The sequence below is a fragment of the Rana temporaria genome, chromosome 3, assembly GCF_905171775.1.
Source record: "Rana temporaria chromosome 3, aRanTem1.1, whole genome shotgun sequence".
Classification (NCBI taxonomy): domain Eukaryota; kingdom Metazoa; phylum Chordata; class Amphibia; order Anura; family Ranidae; genus Rana; species Rana temporaria.
This window is the reverse complement of record NC_053491.1, coordinates 352,697,233-352,718,556: the sequence shown is the minus strand read 5'-3', so window position 1 is coordinate 352,718,556 and position 21,324 is coordinate 352,697,233. Positions and strand designations below refer to the sequence as shown.

General features: G+C 41.7%; 1 protein-coding gene across 2 annotated transcripts in view; it reads left to right on the top strand.

Moving 5' to 3' along the window:
- Window positions 1-266: 266 nt before the first annotated feature.
- The window catches only part of PRMT8 (protein arginine methyltransferase 8), a 236,346-nt gene continuing 215,288 nt past the window's right edge, over window positions 267-21,324 (top strand). The window contains exon 1 of one of the 2 annotated variants that reach the window (XM_040345189.1): window positions 267-1,006. In XM_040345189.1, the coding sequence (XP_040201123.1) occupies window positions 938-1,006 (69 nt within the window). In that variant the 5' untranslated portion in view covers window positions 267-937. Of the gene's footprint in view, window positions 1,007-1,296; window positions 1,456-21,324 lie in introns of those variants that run through there. The other variant, XM_040345188.1, reaches the window with a different exon arrangement.

Below are 21,324 nucleotides of genomic sequence, written 5' to 3'. Positions count from 1 at the left end.
TATATATATATATATATATATATATATATATATATATATATATATATATATATATATATATAGACATTAGTTTAACTAGGTTATGCATAAAAGGGTGCAGTGATCTCAGCTCTGAAGAAGCTGACTTAGGGGGCACTGCACTCTATTCTAATGCACTTGATATTGTTCTTTATACTGCCTGATGCTATAGGCACTCTCTCTCTCCCTCCCCCCCCCCCCCCCCCTCTCTCTCTCTCACTCTCTCTCTCTCTCGTGCATATGGGTTTCTCATTGAAAAGAAGTCAGACAAGCCAAAGCAAGCTACAAGGCTTGTAAAAAAAAATCCCTTTCTCCAATCAGCAAGAGGATGAACTGAAAGAGTTAATGGGCTGACCCAGAAAGAAAAACATATTTATATATCTATGTCTAATCGACACAGTTTCATCTGGATTACAACAAGCAATTGAAGATTATTAATAAAAGTTCAGTGCATTGGAAAAAAAGCTGAGCACTATCCAGGAGCAGAGACGAGTGAGCCCGAGGTTTTCCTTCTCCTTTCTTTGCTATACAGGTTATCTGGGTTTCCTCCTAACTTGTCCCATAAGCTTCCACTCTAGTGGTGGGCTTGCCTCTTCCTCTTCGCTCTTGCTCAGGATGCTGCAACCTCCACTTGCCTATCTCAAGATGCTGCTGTCCCCAAAGCTTCTGAGATGACCTCAGGTTTGGATCATCTGGGAGAACTTCCTCGTTTTGATACAATTTATTTATTTATTTTGACTAGTTAAAGAACTTTAACTTGTGGAGAAACTTCACCGTGGAGGAGCTGTCCCCCTGTGCCTGGTGCTGAACAGTGGCAGTTGGCTAGGCTTACCTGTCTGCTGGCTTCTATTATTCGGATGATCTTTTTTATCTACACCCTACAAGCTTAGTAAAGAGGGGGAAACAAGAGTTGGCTCTTATGGGAATTAAACACTCCTCCCGCTGCTTACTCCTAAGGAGGAAGATGGCTGAAGCTGAGAATGTAGAGGTAGGTGATGTCTTGGGGGGGTCATAAGGTTGGCATGACCAGGGACAGTTAGGAGAGGGCAAACGTGGGCATGTGTGCTGGGCTTTGATTCTTCTATAGCTGTCAGTGGCTGGCTCACTGCTTTATGGAGCGATCTTATCTCCTGGACACCACAGATCACCCATCTCCATCCTCTGCCTGCGATCAAAGGGGGGATTTTTTTTTTTTTGCATTGCAGAGGCATTGCTGTTGTTGCATAAACGTGCCATGGGCTGTAATAGGGCTGGATCCATGTGATGCTTGCTGCACATTCACTCTATTCTAAGCTGCATTGGTAATCTGTAATGTGACAGCACAATAAAGACTCTGCTTTAGGAGTGATGCTTGATGCTAGCAGCATGGAGGAGGACATCCACTTGACAGCTACCCAGACAGCTATACTGGCATGCTGTGCCCTTGAAGGAGTTAAGGTGAATGGGCAGCGTGGGGCTGTGTGAGTATGGTGGTGGGGGCAGTGATGAGATGAGAGGCTGTAACATGAGCAGTGGGGGGGGGGGGGGGTGAGTGCTCAGGTATAATGAAATCATATACTGTATTTTCAGGTCTAATGAAATTACATGGGGTGTGTTGGAATCAGGCATTACTGAATAGTCAGGGCATTGAGTGATGTGTTAGGAGAGCTGTGCAAGTGGAATGCAGTCATTTTCCCGTATAATGCAATTATATGCACTATATGTGCCATTATAGGGATTTCAATATGTGCTTTGTATTCATACTAATTGCTGCTGGGTATTCAGGTGTCACTCATAAAGTTCTGCATGGTGGGGTCTCTACATTCTGGTGTAATAACTGAACTGGGTCTGTATAAGGCATCCCTCCTTTGTTCGGGGGATCTGATATGATGACATGGTTGATGTATAGGTATCATTACCTTCTATTAACATGTTATTTCGTTTTTTGTTTAATTATTATGTGTAATGCAGTCATCAGGTGTATGACCAGGTATAATCTAGCCAGCTGCTGCCATATATTCACATTTAAAGCTACAGTAACTACACAGATGTGCTAACTACATTCTATATATACAGTATATACATTGGGGGTTATTTACAAAAGGCAAATCCACGTTACACTACAAGTGCAAACTACAAGTACAAAGTGCACTTGAAATTGGACTGAAAGTGCACTTGGAAGTGCAGTTGCTGTAAATTTGAGGGGTAGATCGGAAATGAGGGGAAGCTCTGCTGATTTTATCATCCAATCATGTGCAAGCTAAAATTATGTTTTTTATTTTCCTTGTATGTCCCCCTCGGATCTACAGCGACTGCACTTCCAAGTGCACTTTGCACTTGTAGTTTGCACTTGTAGTGCAAAGTGAATTTGTCTTTAGTAAATAACCCCCATAGTGTACAAGCAGGCCACTGCGCACACTTATAGAAATAGCAGCCCGTTTGCATCATGAAGATGATAGGAAGAATTCCAGGAAGAATGAAGTACAGTACACATTACAGAACTTGCAACAGGAGGAAGGTTCAGTAAGGTTTATATTATGGTCAATGTTTCGACAGGACAAAAGATTGGGGTATACCATCTTGACAGCAATACATGTGATTTAAGACTGCGTTCTAGTGTCTTTAACATTTTACATATCTATCTATCTATCTATCTATCTATCTATCTATCTATCTATCTATCTATCTATCTATCTATCTATCTATCTATCTATCTATCTATCTATATATATATCTATATATATATATATATATATATATATATATATATATATATATTTATATACTATATACAATGGCCCAGATTCAGGTAGATTCGCACAATATTTGCGTGGGCAAAGAGCAAAAATTTTTCTCTGCGCCCACGCAAATATTGCGCTTTGCCCGCGATTCACGGAGCAATTGCTCCGTAAATTGCGTGGGTGCTATGCTAATTAGCCCTGCGTAAGGGCGCCTAATGTAAATGATCCCGCCGGGGGCGGGAATCATTTAAATTAGGCGCGCTCCCGCGCCGAGCGAACAGCGCATGCTCCGTCGGGAAACTTTCCCGACGTGCATTGCGGCAAATGACGTCGCAAGGACGTCATTTGCTTCTAAGTGAACGTGAATGGCGTCCAGCGCCATTCACGGTTCACTTACGTAAACGACGTAAAATTTGAACGTCGCGAGCGGGAAGCGCAGCTATACTTTAGCATTGGTTGCGCCTGCTATTAGCAGGAGCAGCCTTATGCTAAAGTCGCCGTACGGAAACTCCGTACCTTGCGTGCGCAGGGCCCGCGCAACTTTTGTGAATCGGTGGTAGTATGCAATTTGCATACTATACGCCGATCACAATGGCCGCGCCCCCCTAGCGGCCAACGCAAGAATGCAGCCTGGGATGTGAAGGCATAAGGAGGCTTATGTCTGTCACATCCTAGGCTGCAGTCGGTGTAACGAGGTTCCTGAATCAGGAGCACTCGTTACACCGGAGCAAGTAAGCCCTTGCGCCGCGCAACCTATGGTTGCGCGGGCGCAAGTGCTTCTTGAATCTGGCCCAGTATATATATATATATATATATATATATATATTTATTTATTTATATACTATATATATATATATATTATTTTATATATATAACATAAATCCACACAGTTACTATTTTCTAGCTGAGAGAAAGGACACTTAGGGTCCTTCCAAATAGGGGGGGGGGGGACTCCAGCTGCAATCTGCTTGGGCAGAAGGGTATCTGTCCACTGATCCCCACTGAGCAGGCAGATGACAGGTCCTTGTCCTCTCCACTATGCCCGTGTCCTATGCAGAGCGGACACGGACACTGACACAGACTGCTCTCCTGTTTGGGAGGTCAGATATGTAAACGGACCACCTGTCTATTTACACCTGACTGCCATCTGATCCAATCCACTGGATGAAAGGGGGAATGAATGCCCATCCCCGGATTGGATGTGGGACACATGTCAGTTTACACCAGCCGCTCCGTAGAGGGGAATGAAAGTTGCGGTCAGGTCTGCCTGAAAAATGGACAGGCGGACCTGATTCATGTGAAAGTACCCTAATGCCCCATACACACGATCGTAAAATCCGCCAGCAAAAGTCCGATGTGAGCTTTGGAACGGAAATTCCGACCGTGTGTATACTCCATCGGACTTTTGCTGTCGGAATTTCCGCCAGCAAAAGATCGAGAGGTGGTTCTCAAATTTTTCGACGAAAAAATCCAATCGTCTGTAGCAATTGTGATGCGTAAAATTCAGACGCATGCTCGGAAACAATTTGACGCATTCTCAGAAGCATTGAACTTAATTTTCACGGCTCGTCGTAGTGTTGTACATCGCCGCGTTCTTAACGGACAAAATTTTAGAGAACTTTTGTGTGACCGTGTGTATGCAAGCCAAGCTTGAGCCGAATTCCGTCGGAAAAAACATCCAAGATTTTTCCGACGAAAAATCTGATCGTGTGTACGCAGCATTAGTGGAAAAAAATCACTTAATAATAGTATAGTAAATGTGCTGTGCTTAATATTACTACGTTTTTAATCACAGCACATTTATTATACCAATATATAGAGAAATGAACTGCTGACTGCAGGGGCAGACTGGTCTTGTAGCATGGAGGAGCCTGCGGGAAGAGGGGAACAGATAAGTAAAACTGCTTTTCCCCTAGATTTAAATGAGCATTTAACCTTTTCAATGTTGGGGAAGCTGTGCTCCAAGGGGGGGGGGATTTTACTTTCCCTGAATTTAGCTTGAGATTTTTACAGCTCTGCCACTTAGCACAGTCCTGCCAAGCAGCGGATCTGATCTTTCTCTTGCTAAAGTTTCAATTGTACTTACCAGTCTTATCCCCTTCCCTACTCTGTTAGAGGACAGCAAAAGAACAAAATGCGGACTGATGAGCTCATATCTCTTTCACTCTGCTCTCTCCTACTATAAGTATGCTTGTTGCACTGCAACACAACTGATTGGCTCATTGTGTTGCTTTTGCCTCTCCTGGTCTAAGCTCCACTGTATAGAGATTGGAAAATGCTGATAAGAAGTCACATTAGGATACTTACACTGCTGGCATTTAAAAAAAAAATCTAGGGATGTATTTATGATTACAGAGCTGCAATAATTTTTGCCTTTTAGATGTACCTGGAGTTCAGCTTTATTCATCATCATGTGTAGTACACTCATCAGGTGTTACCTAGCTAGTGTGGAGTTTCTGCTGTTAGAAGGTTTCAGTTTCATGTCGAAAAGTTTATTGGCATCTGACCAAAAAGTGGCCCATGAGTATGTAAGTGAGTGAGTGATTATGTGTGTGATGGGAACATTAGATTGTATGCTCCTTCAGGGACACGGACTGATGTTATTTGATCTATAGTGTACTGTGTAATATGTCTGTGTTAAATAAATAGATGGACTTTGTATTCCAATGTAATCAAGGGACTGTAAATGTGATGTAAACTATTTATAAAGATTGTATGAGGGGTATCAAGTCATGAGTATAAAGTAAAAAAAGACTAGACATGTGCGGTTCCCTTAATTCGGAATAAATATTCCGACACATTTTTTATTATTCGGAGATTCGGATATATCTGAATACACGAACTACAGTATAAACAAAGTTTACTGAATGCTCCAAATAAAACAAAATCCATCTGAATTTCCAAAATTCCAATTGAAATGTAAATCAAATTTTACATCAAGTTTCAGTCAAATTCGAACTGTAAACATGTTTTTGAAATCAAAGACTGTGTGTGTTATTAGAGTACCATTTCTAAATATAGCTGTTTTAGGTTCAATAAGATTTTATTAAGAAGAACAGTTTTTGACAGAAATAAAAGAATACATGAACCGACTACCCAACATTGGGCGGGCCGATCCTCAGAATAATAAGCATACACATTCCACATCATGAAATCCAGTATGAACAAACTTTGCTATGCAGTAATATTAGTTGTACAAGCATCAGTGCCTCATGGTACTCTGCAACTATCGAGGACTTCCCCCGACCCGGGCGCCCCTCTGGGAGCCTGCTGAACCCAAGGCCAGGTGGAAGTGAAGAGAGAAACTAGTTATGGCAGGAATGCGAGCAGTAGTGAGATAGCAACAAGTCCATACAACACACACGGTCTGTGGCAGGCCAATGAACTTGCATAATGCAGAAAAGAAAAGAGAAGATAATCTTGGTCTGACTAAGTCGGTCTGAAGATGACAGAAAAGCCAGAAAAGATAGAGGAGGAATAGATCAGGTAGAAGAAAAAGCAGAGGAAAAGAGAGTAAAGAGGGGATAGGGAAAGGAAGGGGGGGTGATACGGCGTGCTCGGGCCCCCCCGTGCCGTGCATCTATCAAATGTTCCCAGGTTCTCCTAAGGCGCCAACGGTGGCAGAGCATTCAAGCTGGGTGGCAATCTATTTTTGAGCTTGTCTGAGGAAGAGTAATGCCTCCACACTCCCCAGGCGAAGGAGAATTTGGCATGATTGTCTAGGGACTTAGCCTGCAGTGAAATGAGCATCACCCCAGTTGGGGGTGAGGATGACTTCCAATGTCTGAAGATCAATTGTCTGCTAGCACTGAGGCAGAACCTAAGGAGGGTATGTTTCTGGAACTTGAAGGTACCAGGGAGAATGGATAGGAGGGCAATAGAAGGTGAGGGAAGGAGGGGCTTATCATACAGATCTGAATAAACTTGGAATACCTGGTTCCAGAAAGGGCGAATCAAATCACAATCCCACCAGATATGTTGATACGTACCGGTGGCAGAGTTGCATCTCCAGCATGAGTCAGAAGCCGAGGGAAACATGATCCTGAGGGCGGTCGGCACCCTATACCACCGCGATAGCACTTTGTAGTTCTTTTCCTGAGCATAACTCGAAGTAGAAGATTTATGGGTGTAGAAAAAAGCCTTCTGCCAATCTGCCTCACTGATCTCCCTCCCCAGATCCCCTGACCAAGCCGCGGTAAACCTAGGAAGAGAACTATGTGTATGGCCTAATATTATTTTTTATACTTTAGGGAAAGAGTGTGGCGAGGGGTTTCCGGGAGCGAGCAAAGTTGTTGGAAATCGGTTAAGGGCCTATGAACCTGTCCTGAGTCATGAAGCTGTTTGCAGTAGGCTGTCAGATGGATGCACATAAGCCAGGTCACTCTAGGGAGCGCAGAGGCCTCGTTCGTTACGAAGGATCCCGAGGTTACGTTCACAAACTGTCGTGCGGTAGGCCACAAATCTCTTTTATATTCATTGAGCAGATGGGCAAGCCTTCCCTCAGGGAGTGCCGGGTTATCAAATAAGGGGGTCATAGGGCCCGGGTCAGTGGTCAAAGCACAAACCGCCCTCCGCCGGTACCAAACCGCCAGGGCGTCTCTGGTGAGGGGGAATAGTTCCATGAGAGATCAATGCGTGCTGTTTTAGTTAAGCAAAAGGTGATTTAAAAAGTCCTAGTAATCATTTGATGAAGATTTTTCTTTTGTTCGTTCACTTTGCCATATTCAAATCGAAAAAAAAAAAATCTAAAGTTTTCGATTCGACCGATTCAACTTTTATCAATTCGAGCACATGGAATCGAAAAAAAAAACTGTACATTTTAAGAAAATTCTAAAAAGACACAAAACGAATTGCGAATACGAATCCCGAGTACGAATTGAAGTAATCAACCAAATTTTTTGCGTTTGTGACATTCCATTCAAGTTTAGGGGAAAAACAGGGTAAACAGTGCCTTGCGTTGTAAAAATGCAAGACGCCCCACCCCACCCCCCCCATTCCCTTTGCTGACAGCTGTGATCACTATCCAGAACATTGGGACTGTGGGTAGTGGGAGTCTACACTGAATCTGAATAGGACAGTCTGGATCATTCTAATCACCTGGTGTACTCTTTGTGTTCTGATGAGAAAAGCTGCAGTGTCTGCACCCCTTTAGAAGTATTTAAGCTATGGCAGAGTGTACCTAAAACCTTAATTGTATCTTAGTGAGCCAATTACAATCACAAGCAAGAATTTATATTTCTGGGGAGAGGGGAGGGTATCCACCCACCAATGATATACAAAATGCATACAGGCTGCCGTATTGTATTGAGTTTTTCAGGAAATATTTGTGGCTGCAGATTGAAAAGAAGAGGGGATTTTTTTTTTTTTATTTTTTTTTTACACTTCAGACTCCGACCTCATAGAGTATGCGTATATACGCTCATGTTCTGTTTGCCAGCCCTTAGCGTCTCTAATTTTGGTTTCGCATCATTAGTGTAACTCTTTACCATTTATTTGCTTTATATATTTTTTTCCAATATTTATATTATTTTTTTTTTTTTTTTAATAATATGAAATTTGAGAGTTACATTTTTGTCCTCTTCCCCACCCCTCCCCCCCTTCCCTATCCCCTCCCTTCATCCCCCTATCTCACCTTAATTAATCTCGAATTAATCTCTGATGCCACCGAAGTTTCCCTCCTTTTTTTTTTTTTGAGGTGTTATCTTAGCTCTCCTCCCTTAATTTTTCAGCATAGCTCCAAGATTTCTTAAAAATCCGCCAGTTATCCCATTTCTTATCTTGTGCTATGTTATTGCCTTCCAATCCCTCTCTCAGTTCTTCCATTCTATATGTTTCTTCCACTGAGTCAATCCATTCCCACATAGAAGGGCAGTCCACCTCCTGCCATTTTCTTGGTATTAGCCTCTTGGCTGCATTCAGTAGGTGTGGCTCCAAGCTTTTTCTATATTTTTTAATTCCTTCCTCTCCCCCGTGGAACTGTACCACCCAGGGGTCCATCTTGATTTTCACCTTTGTGATTTCTTCTATGCACCCCAAGATTTTTTCCCAGTATTCCACAACTTTTGGGCACTTCCACCATAGGTGGGCCATGTTTCCCGGTTGACCACATCCCCTCCAACAGTCCCCCGTTTGTCCATCCCTAAATTTAGATAGTTTGTCTGGTGTCATATACCACCCAGTGATGCATTTATAACTCATCTCCGCGGTACGACTGTCTACCGCCGAGGAGTGTACCAAAGTCAACATTTTATCTATTGTGACCCTATCTCTTTGTGACCCAAGTTCCCTCTCCCATTTTTCAACGAATGGAGGAATCATTCGCCCGTCCACTTTCACCAAGATCTTATATAGTTTTGATATAGATCCCTTAACCCTCTCCGTTGTACATATTTTTTCTAGTTCGGTCAGTTGTTCCCCTGACCTTATTGGGTGTGGCAGGGTGTGAATAAAATGGTCTAGCTGCTGATACCTCCACTCGTTAATTTCTATATCATTTTTTCTCTTTTTTAATTCTTGTAGTGACATTAGGTGCCCATCTTTAATTACATCTCTTAATTGCATAGTGTCCTTTTTTATCCAATTCCCTCCAATCTGTGTTTTGCCCGGTGCAAAATAATCATTATTTTTTAATGCTAATAAGGGTGAGTTATATTCCTTTTCCAATTTTTTATATAATGTGTCCCAAATTTTTAGTGCGTTTTTTGTTATCTCATGTGTATTCTTATCAAGTGCCCTAAATTGGGGCGGGTTCCAAATGATCTTGTCCAACCTTGTTTTTGACAATTCGTTTTCAATTTTGACCCACCTTTTTTCTTTACTGGCTCTGGCCCACTCCACCACCCTCGCCATCATCACTGCGTCGTAATAAATTTTAATATCTGGTACCGCTAGTCCCCCTTTTTTTTGGGTTGTCTTAGGGTCTGGAGAGAAATTCTATGTTTCCTGTCTTTCCAAATAAAATTCATAATCTGTTTCTTTAAAGCTGAGAGAAGTATTCCAGGCAAACTTATAGGTATCATCTGAAACCTGTAAATAATTTTTGGAAGTATAACCATTTTACAATAGTTAATTCGCCCTATCCAAGATAATGGTCTATTTTTCACCTTCCCTATTTCTTTCTTAATTTCATTTAACAGGGGGATAAAGTTTATCTCGTACATTTTTTTAGTTGATTTTGCTAAATAAATACCCAGATACTTAAGTTCTTTTACCCACGAAAATCGGTGCTTCATTCTGAGGTCCTTCTCTTCCCGCCTGTTTATATTTATGTTCAGGATTTCGGTTTTGGCTTCGTTGATTTTAAAATTTGATATTTCTCCATACTGCGTACATAAGTCTAGTAGCTTTGGGATTGAAATTTTGGGGTTTGTCAGAAAGAAGAGGACGTCATCTGCGAACGCAGAGAGTTTGTATTCGTCCTCTCCTATTTGGACTCCTACGATATCGGGGCAGTTACGCACCCTGGCCAACAGAGGTTCTAAGGAGAGCACGAACAGAAGTGGCGATAGGGGACACCCCTGCCTTGTTCCATTTTTCATTATTAATGCTTGGGAGAGACTGCCATTTATTCTTATTTTTGCCCAAGGTTCCTGATATAGCGTCGCTATCCATCCCCTCATCCTTTGGCCGAATCCCATTTCCTCCAGGGTGCATAACATGAGTCCCCAGTCCACTCTGTCAAATGCCTTTTCTGCATCTATAGACAAGAGTAGACCTGGGGACCCCGTCGCTTTCATTTTCTGAATTGTCAGTAATGCTCTCACGCCATTATCCCTCCCCTCTCTTCCTTGGATGAAGCCTGTCTGATCTGGGTGTATCAGGTTTGTCATTTCCCGTTTGACTCTCTCGGCCAGGACCTTTGCGAACAATTTAATATCGTTGTTCAACAAGGATATTGGTCGATACCCTGCGCAGTCCCTCCTATCCTTCCCCTCCTTATGGATAACCGTAATGGTTCCCTCTGAGGCCTCTCTACTTAAGTTAAGATCTTTACCCAGTCCATTAAAATATTGACATAATTTTGGAATAAGAATCTTCTTACATTTTTTGTAATATAAAATGGAAAAGCCATCGGGGCCAGGGCTTTTACCTGAGGCTGAGCCTGCAAGTGCCAGCTCAATCTCCTTTTCCGTTATTGGCCTATCCATTATAGATGCATCACTTTCACTTATTTTTGATAGCCCTGCTTCCTTCAGGAATTTTGTAATTTTGTTTATTTTTTCCCCTGTCTGTCCGTCCTTTTGTTCCACTGCGTACAGTTTTTCGTAATATACTCTGAAGGTTTCTGCTATATCTTTTGTTGTATGCATCTCCTCTCCCTTGCCATTTTTGATTTTATCTATATAATTTTTTGATTTCTTTTTCTGCACCATCCGTGCTAAGTGTTTATTTGTTTTATTCCCCCACAAGTATCTTTCCCTAGCTATTAAATTGAAGTCTCTTCTAGTTTCTTGGTCTAATAGTTCTTTTAGTTTGTTGCGTTTATTAACCAAGTCCATATACACTTCTCGTTGCTTTGCCATTTTCTTATGTTTTTGTTCAAGCACGCAGATCTCTTCTATCAAATTTTCTTTTTTACGACTTTTTTCTTTCTTTTTTTCTATGCCCCCTCTGAGATCAGGACCCCTATTATCACAACTTTGTGTGCATCCCACACAGTTGCTACTGAAACTTCCTCTGATTCGTTTAGCCTGAAATACTCCTCCAGCTCCTTTTGGACCCTTGTTAGACTGGTCTCATCTACCAACAGATGTTCGTTCAATCTCCAATTTTGGGATAGCCCCTGATTTCCTGGGATCTCTATTGAGATGCTAACTGGGGCGTGGTCAGATATCGTCATGGTCTCTATTTTCGTCTCGACCACTATTTCTAACGTTCTATGATCTACCAATATGTGGTCGATCCTTGAATAGGTTCCATGCACCGGGGAATAGAATGTATAGTCACGTTGATCTGGATTAAAGACCCTCCACACATCTATCAGTTGACTCCTGTATAGAGTGTCTTTTAACTTTCTTAACTGAGCACTCTGTGCACCCGGTGTCTGGGACGTCTTATCTATTTTTGGGTTCATACATACATTGAAGTCTCCTCCCATGATTATTCTCCCCCTCCCAAAATCTGTTAGCTTCCCTAATATTCCCAGGAGAAATTTTATCGGTAGAGAATTTGGGGCGTATATGTTTACTATGGTACACTCCATTTCTTCCAGTTTTCCCCTTAAGAAGAGGAATCTCCCCTCAGGGTCAGTCAGTCTCTCCGTTAATACGAACCGTGTCCTTTTTGAGATACCAATTGCAATTCCTCTAGCTCTTTTGGAGATGGTATCTCCATAGTACCAGGTCGGGAAGTCTAGGGAGTATAGTCTAACATTTGATCCTAAAGTAATGTGGGTTTCCTGTAAAAAGGCGATATCTACTTTATATCTTTTCAGTTCCTTAAGGACCTTGTGTCTCTTAATTGGGCTGTTAAGACCTTTCACATTGTACGATAAACATTTAATTGGTGGCATCTTTGATTTTTCTCTTTCTTTCTTTTCTGATTATTTTGGTGAGATAGTCCCCGTCTCCTCCCTCCCCCCCCCTTCCACCCCCCCTCCCAACCTCCCCTTTAGGCCAATTAATGACCTCTGGACCATCCTCTATGTCTGGCCCAGTTCCCTCTAGGTGGGGTCCTGGGATTACCCCCCCCCCCCGATCTGATCGTAAGGCGGGGGGTGGGATGAGTATATCCCCTACCACCGCTAATCTCAAAAGAAGGAAAAAAACAAAAAACAAAAAAAAAAAACAAGAAACAAAGCAAAATTGGGGAATAAGCTATTATAGGTTAACTCATCATTTTCCTCCCTTATCCTTTACTCCTCTATCCCCATCCTGGTAGATCAGGTAACTGAATATCTAGCTTTTTACAGAACTCTTCCAGGTCCTCCGGAAATCTCAGTGTTGCTGATCTTCCATCTTTTGTGCCGACCAGACATGCCGGAAAACCCCAGGTATATTTGATGTTTAAATCTATCATCCGCTTTAGGAGTGGTTTTAACAGTCGTCTCCTTGCCAGGGTCTCAAGTGATAAGTCAGAGAAATCTCTGTAACTCTATCCCTTCGAAGACTATCGGGGATTGTCCTCTTAGTTTCTTCCACACTATTTCTTTGTCCTCATAGAGTCGGAATCTAATTATAACGTCTCTTGTTCGCTCCGAACTCGCTCTCTGTGGGTTCCCAACTCTATGGACCCTTTCGATCCTTATCGGGTCCTCTATTGGTTTTTCCAGCAGTGGGTTAAATATCTTCTGCATTATTTGCCTGAGGTCTTCTCCCCTCTCTTCTGGGATTGACCTTATCCTCAGGTTTTGTCTCCGACTTCTGTTTTCCTGATCTTCTATCTTATATAGGATAAGTCTCTGTTGTAGTTGTGTTTGACCTATTTGGTCCTTTAGTGTTTTTACTTCTTGTTCCTGCTTCTCTGTTCGATCTTCGATTGTTTCTATTCTACCGAGCAGGTGACCCAGGTCTGTTCGCAAGTTCTGTATTTCACCTTTAATTTCACTCTTGATCGCTATTTCCAATTTTTGCAACATCTCTGCCAATACTCCTTTTGAAACGGTCTGCGAATCTGTATGTTGTTCTTCAGTCCTACTACTTTCAGGTCCCTGCTCTATAATTCCTTCCTCTCTTGACTCCATAGATGTCTCACTGATGTTTCCCCCATGGGGTTTTCCAGTTTCCAGCTTCTTGTCTTTGTTTGCTTGTTGTTGCTTTGTTGTTCCCTGGGTACCCTGAGTTTGTGGGCTTTCCCCTTTAGTCATAAATGGTCTAATTGAGCTAGTTGTAGTTGTATTACTTGGGGTTGTCGGGTGTCCCCCCTTTGTGGACCTGCTTGTCATTCTGCTCATGTTATTGTCCCTTCTTCTGATTCTCTTCCCCAGGTTGACCTTCTTCTGTCTCCTCTGCCGTTACCGTTGCCACAATAGTTATCTGACTCCCCCTCTCTGGGTTTTGCCCCAGTTGTCCCCTCCTTCCGTGGTATTGGGCTATCTCAAGTAGGGTACTCTTCCCTTCCCCCCCTTTCTTCCTTCCCCTGGTTTGAACACGGTGGGTACGTTTTCTTTCTTTTTTTTTTCTTTTTTTTTCCTATAATAGTATAGAACAGGGGAGGCTCAATTTAGATTTCCTTCCATCCAGGATAGAGATGGAGGTAAAAGGGAGTATATAAAAAAGAAAGGAGATAATCCCAGAAGAGAGGGGAAACCACAAACAAAAAAAAATACACCCGTGGGGGATGTATGCTATCGCTAGATAACCCCTTCAGGCGCACGGTACATTAAAATTCTTTTCCGTTCCCTGTTACACGGTATTTTCTTGGTAATATGCCTGTGTCGGCTCAGTTTGGTGGTATGGTAATATAGTGATATATTATGACCAAGAGCAGCTCATGTTTACTAGTACACGTCTGTAATTCCTTTCGAGTAAACCAGTTGTCTGAACGCCGTTCAGGCCCTTAGTCCCCCCCTTTTTTTTTTTTTTTTTTTCACCACCACCATGCATTACCTGACACCCCTGTATCGTTTTGTGTTTCCCTTTGGTAGTCCTTCTTACAGCCTGTAATCAATGTCTATGTTTAGCATGTTTAGAATGGTTCAGAAGATCAGTTTACTAGGTGTCAAATTCCAGGAAAAAAAAAAAAAAAACACACACACCAAAGGAACTCACAGAAAAGGGCCACATAGGGTTTACCAGACAATCCTTCAGGGTTCCGTGCACTCTGAGTCTATATCCTCGCCTGGGCCTTTGTCATTTTTGCCTATGCCAGGGGAGTAATCCCCTCTATTTTTCTTCCTGTAGAGGCATATTACTACCCTCTCTCTACTGAGGGAAAGGGGCCCCTGAAAGGCCAAGAACGTGCCCGCAGTATTTCCTGTGCTTATCCAGTTTCTGAGGGTCGCTTGACTGTAATGTACTGGAATGGGGGTTTTTATCTGTTAAAGGGGGGGGTGCCACTCTCCCATGCACTCTTTATACCATATTTGCCTATATCTCAGTACCTCAGCCCCTCTGGATAAGGCGGACGGATGTGCAATCCCACGTACAGTCCCATATACTCAGGTTCAGATTTTATCAGATAGCACATTCGGTACCGAGTGGGGAATTAGTATTGGAGGTTTCAAAATTATCCAAACAAATCTGTAAGCATTGTGATTACTAGTCAGAAGGGACTGGAGGTTTGATGCTTGTATTCTCTTTATACAATGCTTGCTAGCAAAGATTGAGCACTTCTGGGAAATTGATCCATTTTTTAAAGGTGGCTTAGGGTACTCACAGGTTTGAGGAAAAAAATGACTTTGCGTGTGTGCTGCTGTGAGATGTGTAGCGATAAAAGTAATAATAAATCTGATCCGACCTTATCACATGCGGTGGTGGGTGCTGGTAGATGTCATCCTCTCTTACACTCCCGCCGGTTTAAGCCTCCCTTCAAGCGTTCCACTTCTTACCTCTTCTCCCTTCCATCTTAGCTTCCTTACCCGCTATGGGTCCTGGTGCGGGCACCTAGCTCAGCGTGATGGGAGGTGTAATGAGGAGCGAATTTAGCCCCTCTGTGAGAGCCGTTACCGTCCTCCCTGCTACCGCGCTACACCAGTCTCTGGGGCTAGCTTCCGGACGGCGGCGTGCAGTGAGTGGCGTGCGGCGAATGGGCAGTGGTGTCCAGCGTCTCTCATCGGCGGGCGTGGATTGTCCTCATCCCCGGCAGCTTTCCAGGTCTACACTCCACCTACGAGCGCGCCTCCTCCTCACGTGCGCGCGCACACCATGACGGTACACCTTTTTGTCTCCTAACCAAAACAGAAGAGGGGATTTTTAATAACATTATAGTGATACACACGGTTTATTTACATTACAAATAGAAGAATAGTACTCACATTGCCAACATCTGTAAATAATGTGGTAAAGAAAAAGCAAAAGATAGGGGTATGGACCCTAGTCGGACTTTCAGCGGCACAGTAAACAATAGAGATGTGTAAAAAATATATAAATGTTTAATAGAAAACCACATATATAACATAGGATACAAGGACAGTACAAGAATTAAAAATCATACATATGAAACATATACATGATGAGAACCTGAATGCATCAACACGTTTCGCCTTGAGGGCTTCTTCAGGATACAAATTCATGAAAACAATTGTAGAGGCAAGAAAGGGATCTCACTCTTACAAAATTGTTTCTTGGTTAGCATGTGGCCAAACCAGACATCCAATAGAGGAGAAAAAACGGGCCACGCAAAGAAGGTGCAATGCTGGGCGAAGCAAAAACGGGGAGACCAACTGTAATTTTCAAATAGACGGTATATATGACTACAAACATCACAAATGGAGAAATGGATATAACAAGAATGTCTTCCTTTTCAGCCGAGAAGCCCAAATATAGAAAGTCAAAGTGATAATTCAAAATATCAATAGGCTGGGGTCTATAGCTCAAGAGGGATATACAATACAGATCCCCCAAGTAGTGACTATTATTGGACTGGACAGGTTCAAGGTAATTCCCAGGTGAGAGCAAAAAAAGAGGGCTCTACGCAGAATTTAGTTACATTACCCCCTCTCTTTATGTTAATGGATGATGGTACTGTATTTATTTTAATTAACAAAAAGTACTTTTTTTTATTAATTGATATTTAGTTGTCATGTGACCCAGCTCTTTCCCAGCCCATTTGCAGGGAAACATCAGTGGGAGGAGCTTGTAGTCCTCTAATGCCAGTCATTAGCTCATAAAAAAAAAATAAAAAAAAATATATAATTCATATCAATTAAATGTTTTAAATTTTCATACAAAAATGTATTGGAAAAACAAATATTTATTATTTTTGTGCAACAAGCATGGTGTGGGCTAGGGAGAGGCTCTGATAATCACAGCCTGTTTCATGCCCCTCCAGCCTGTGTCTATTTTTTGCATGTGCTTAAAATTATAGGGAGGTGATGCCTCCATCAATCAACATGTAATATCCTGCTCATATTGTGTTTAGCTGTTTAATGGACATGGAGGAGGAGGGAGGGAGGGAGTGGGTTGCCATTTATCGAGAGTGTATGCACCCACATATAGTCACGTGGGCTGCTCAAATAAGAAAAAGGAGGAAATGAATAGCTTAGAAGGGAACTGAAACTGGAGCATGCTCAGTATATGTGACAACGGGTGGTCTAAACAATCTCAGGCTGCAGTGGGGACACAGGAAATGAGGGAGGGACAATGTAAAGCAGAATCAACAAGGATGTTTGCAGAATACAGAAAATTAATCCCATAGTGACTATGAACTGCATGTAATATGACATGTAGTTTTTTTTATGATGTGAGTTTAATGACACTTTAAATTACAACATGGCTTGACTAGCAATAGTATAAGCTCCCAGTCATAGGCAAAAAAAGCTCCATTTAAGAATATATATATATATATATATATATATATATATATATATATATATATATATATATATATATATATATATATATATATATATATATCGCTGCATGCAACTGTATGTTTTTGTTCACTTCAGAGTACCCAAAATCAGTCACAAAGTTTCCACTTTCCATAATCAGGGTGCACATATAGGGCCAGATCCTCAAAAGAGATACGCAGGCGGATCTGCTGTTCCGCCTGCGTATCCCTGTTTCTATCTTTGGAACTGATCCACAGAATCAGTTTCCGATAGATAGGCAGAAGATCCGACATGTGTAAGGGACTTACACTGCCGGATCTTAGGATGCAGTACCGCATCCGCCGCTGGGGGCATTTCGAGTCGAAATGCCGCGTCGGGTATGCAAATTAGCACTTACGGAGATCCACAAAGCTTTTCAGCTTCGTTTTTCTCCGTACAGTAAGTATTAGTTTGCAAACGCAAAATTAGGGCTGCTTTTACAAAGTGTAAAGTTAGTACACCTTGTAAAAGTAGACCCTTCTTTCCCGCGACGCTGTTATTTTTTTTTTTTTAATTTTTTTTTTTTCGCCGTATCTTTTTTTTTCCCGACGCAACTTTTTTTACACGGCGCGATTCACAAAACTCGGCGTAACGTAAAACCGCGCAATGCACGTCGGGAAAATGATGTCGTGAGCATGCGCAGTACGGCCGGCGCGGGAGCGCACCTAATTTAAATGGGACTCGCCCCATTTGAATAGGAACGCCTTGCGCCGGCCGGATTTAAGTTACACAGCCGAAAATTTCTAGGTAAGTGCTTTGTGGATCGGGCACTTAGGTAGAAATTTTCCGGCAGTGTAACTTAAATGGGAATTTTTAAGTTACGGCGGCTGGCTGTGGATCTGGCCCATAGAGTTTTTTTGTTAATAAGGAAGTACTGTTGCCCTCTCTCAGATGCAGCTTCATGACATGGGATCAGCTGAGCAACATGGGGAGACAACAAGGGTCAGTCCAGCCATATATGATATTTCATATAGTTCAATTACAGGTAGAGGCGAGTTATGGGTTGTTTTACCTGATAGCTCCTTTCAGATTGGTACGTTACATTAACCCATGCTGAAACGCATGTTTTACTGCAGAATACAGCCGTGCATAGTAACTTGAGCACTGCAGCGTGATACCATTCATTGAATGACACTCTAATGCCGTGTAAAGGCGATCAGACATTTCGACAACATTTTTTTCCAACGGATGTTGGCTCAAACTTGTCTTGCATACACACGGTCGCACAAATGTTGTCGGAAATTCCGATCGCCAAGAACGCGGTCACATACAACACGTACATTGGCACTATTACAGGGAAGTTTGATACTAGTCGTGTTAGTAAAAGTTTGGTGAGAGACGATTCGCGCTTTTCAGCCTCGTGCTTTTCAGTCTGTTACAGCATGACAAATGTGCTATCTCCATTACGAACGCTAGGTTGACCAGACCAAGCGATTCCGTCTTGTACTTGATTCAGAGCATGCGTGGAATTTTGTGCGTCGGAATTGTCTACACACAAACGGAATTTATGAGAACGGATTTTATTGACGGAAAATTTGAGAACCAGCTCTCAAATTTTTGTTGTCGGAAATTCACAGCAAATGTCAGATGGTGCCTACACACGGTCGTAATTTCCGACAACAAGCTCCCATCGAACATTTGTTGTCGGAAATTCCGAGCGTGTGTACAGTAGCAGACAACAAAACTGCACTAAAGCACACACTGCAAATCAGCATTATGACGCATTAAAGTGTTGCATTAAAGAATAAAAGGGGAAGGTACAATTTTCTGTGCATGTGTACTGACTTTAAAGTAGCACACCTTTACATACTGAAACATGTTGAGTTAATGCAGGTGCATCATTGCAACACATCATTTTGAGCCCAATTATACTTATGTGCAGTTATTGGTGCTTTTATGTACCAGATCAGAGCCAGTCACTGCAAAGGTACATAGAAAATAGTTATTTTCTATGCGTCCCGTTCACACCACAGCACTGGTGTGATGTGCGCTGAATTGTGGAAAAATTATGTCTGCACCACTCACTGCACTGCAGTTGCCACTGCTGTAGATAGAAACATCACTTTGTAATTTCAATAAAGTAAAAAAACAAAAAAAAAAAAACAAACGTAAACAGTTCCTTGCATTGTTTCAATTATTTATTATTATTATTATTTCACAGGATTTATATAGCGCCAACAGTTTATGCACTGCTCACCTATACTGCCACAGAACGGGTACCAACCTGCACACTAGATTTTAGGCTTTGGAGGAATGACTAATTCCTGCCTTCATTAGTTATAAGGGTGGAGGCACTGCAGTTTGGTGTAATGCATTTAGCTAATGAGGGAATGTACAAGTGATATGTGTACCCTGGCAAACAAAATTTACTGGGGTCAATTCTGTATGCAGCATGAGTTATTATAACTGAGTCTGCAATTTTATCTCTGCTAATTTTCTCATTAAAACTTAACCGTTCACTGCTATATATGCAGAACAAACCTACATATACAACCTGAATACAAGACTAACTACATATGTCACAGTGATATTAAATATATTCATTCCAAAGTCAATATAAAGTGCAACAGTGGTAGAAGAAAATCTATATAAATTAGGGTTGCACAGATACCAGTATCGGTATCGGTGACGATATCGAGTATTTGCACAGGTATTGGTACTAGTGCAAATGCACCGATACCTGAAACCGATACTTTCAGGCTAGGTTATTTGAGCTGTCAGTGGGGATGAACATATTTTCTTCTGTTTAACCTCTTATTACACCTTAATAAATAGCTTCCTTTACCTTACTGCAGTCCTGGTTTCATGTCCTCTTCGTTCGTTTTTGCTGTAATCCTTCTTTGTTCTGAACACTTCCTGGTTGTCTGTTTCCCGATGAAAAGTCATGGGAGCTTTCTCTCTGTGGTCACTAATCAAGGAGGTGTGATTACTGTGTGTCTAAAACTCCTCAACACCAATCAGTTTCATTTTCCAAACCATCACTGCCCTGTATTGGCTCTGTGCAGCAGAGAAATCACTCGTCTGCAAGTCGTTCAAAATACGGCCGCTCGACTAGTGACTGGGAAAAAAACATGGGAATCAATCTCACCTTCACTGAGATCCCTTCATTGGTTGCCAGTAAAAGACAGAATCACTTTCAAGGCACTCTGTCTAATACATAAGTGTATTCAAGGCAACGCCCCCCAATATATATGCGAAAAAATAAAAGCCCATAACCCCAATCGCATTCTGCGATCCACCAATCAAAACCTACTCCAGATACCCAAACCCAGATACAAGTCCAAAGGAGATCGAAGATTTGCAGTCCAAGGACCCCCGCCTGTAGAATGCACTACCAACCACCATCTGACTGGAGTCGGACCACTTGGCCTTCAGGAGAAGGATTAAAACCCATCTCTTCTGAGGTCAAGGGGTTCTTTACCCATGAAATGGATACAGCACCCAGAGGCGATTCAGTTTGCATGTGTTGCGCTTTACAAGTCTCTCACTCACTCACTCACTCACTCACTCAGAAACAGGAAACATGCAAAAACAAAACTGAAACTACAGGTACATTATATGATTGATTTTTATCTATTTTTAATCATTTTTAAATGGAATCAGTTAACTATTATGTCTCTATACCCTGTAAACAGTCATTCCAGGAAAACATTTTTTTCCTTTACAACTCCCTTAATTTACTCCAATCAGCCTTAATTAACTTCTTATTCTCCTCCATTTAATTATTTTTTTCCTCCTTTTTTGGTTTACTTTTATTTTATAAACGATAAACAATTAAAACTTTTTTTTGTTTGCTTTGTAAGTGAATATTCTTTACATATATATAAAAAATCTATTTATTTCATTTGTAAATAACTTTTCAATGCTTTTTACCCTTGATGACAGCTGAAGTGAAAACAAAACAGTTGCGGTAGGTATTGGTAATTGGTTTTAGCAAGTATTAAAAAAAAAAGTATCGGTGCATCCCTAATATAGATACATTTTAAAAAGTACAATACAAAAAAAATAATAAAAACAGTGAAGCGCTATCAGTGCAAAGACCCCAAATCAATAAATTGTAAGCACTCTCTAAATAATAAAAAATAAATAAATACATTTATATATATATATATATAT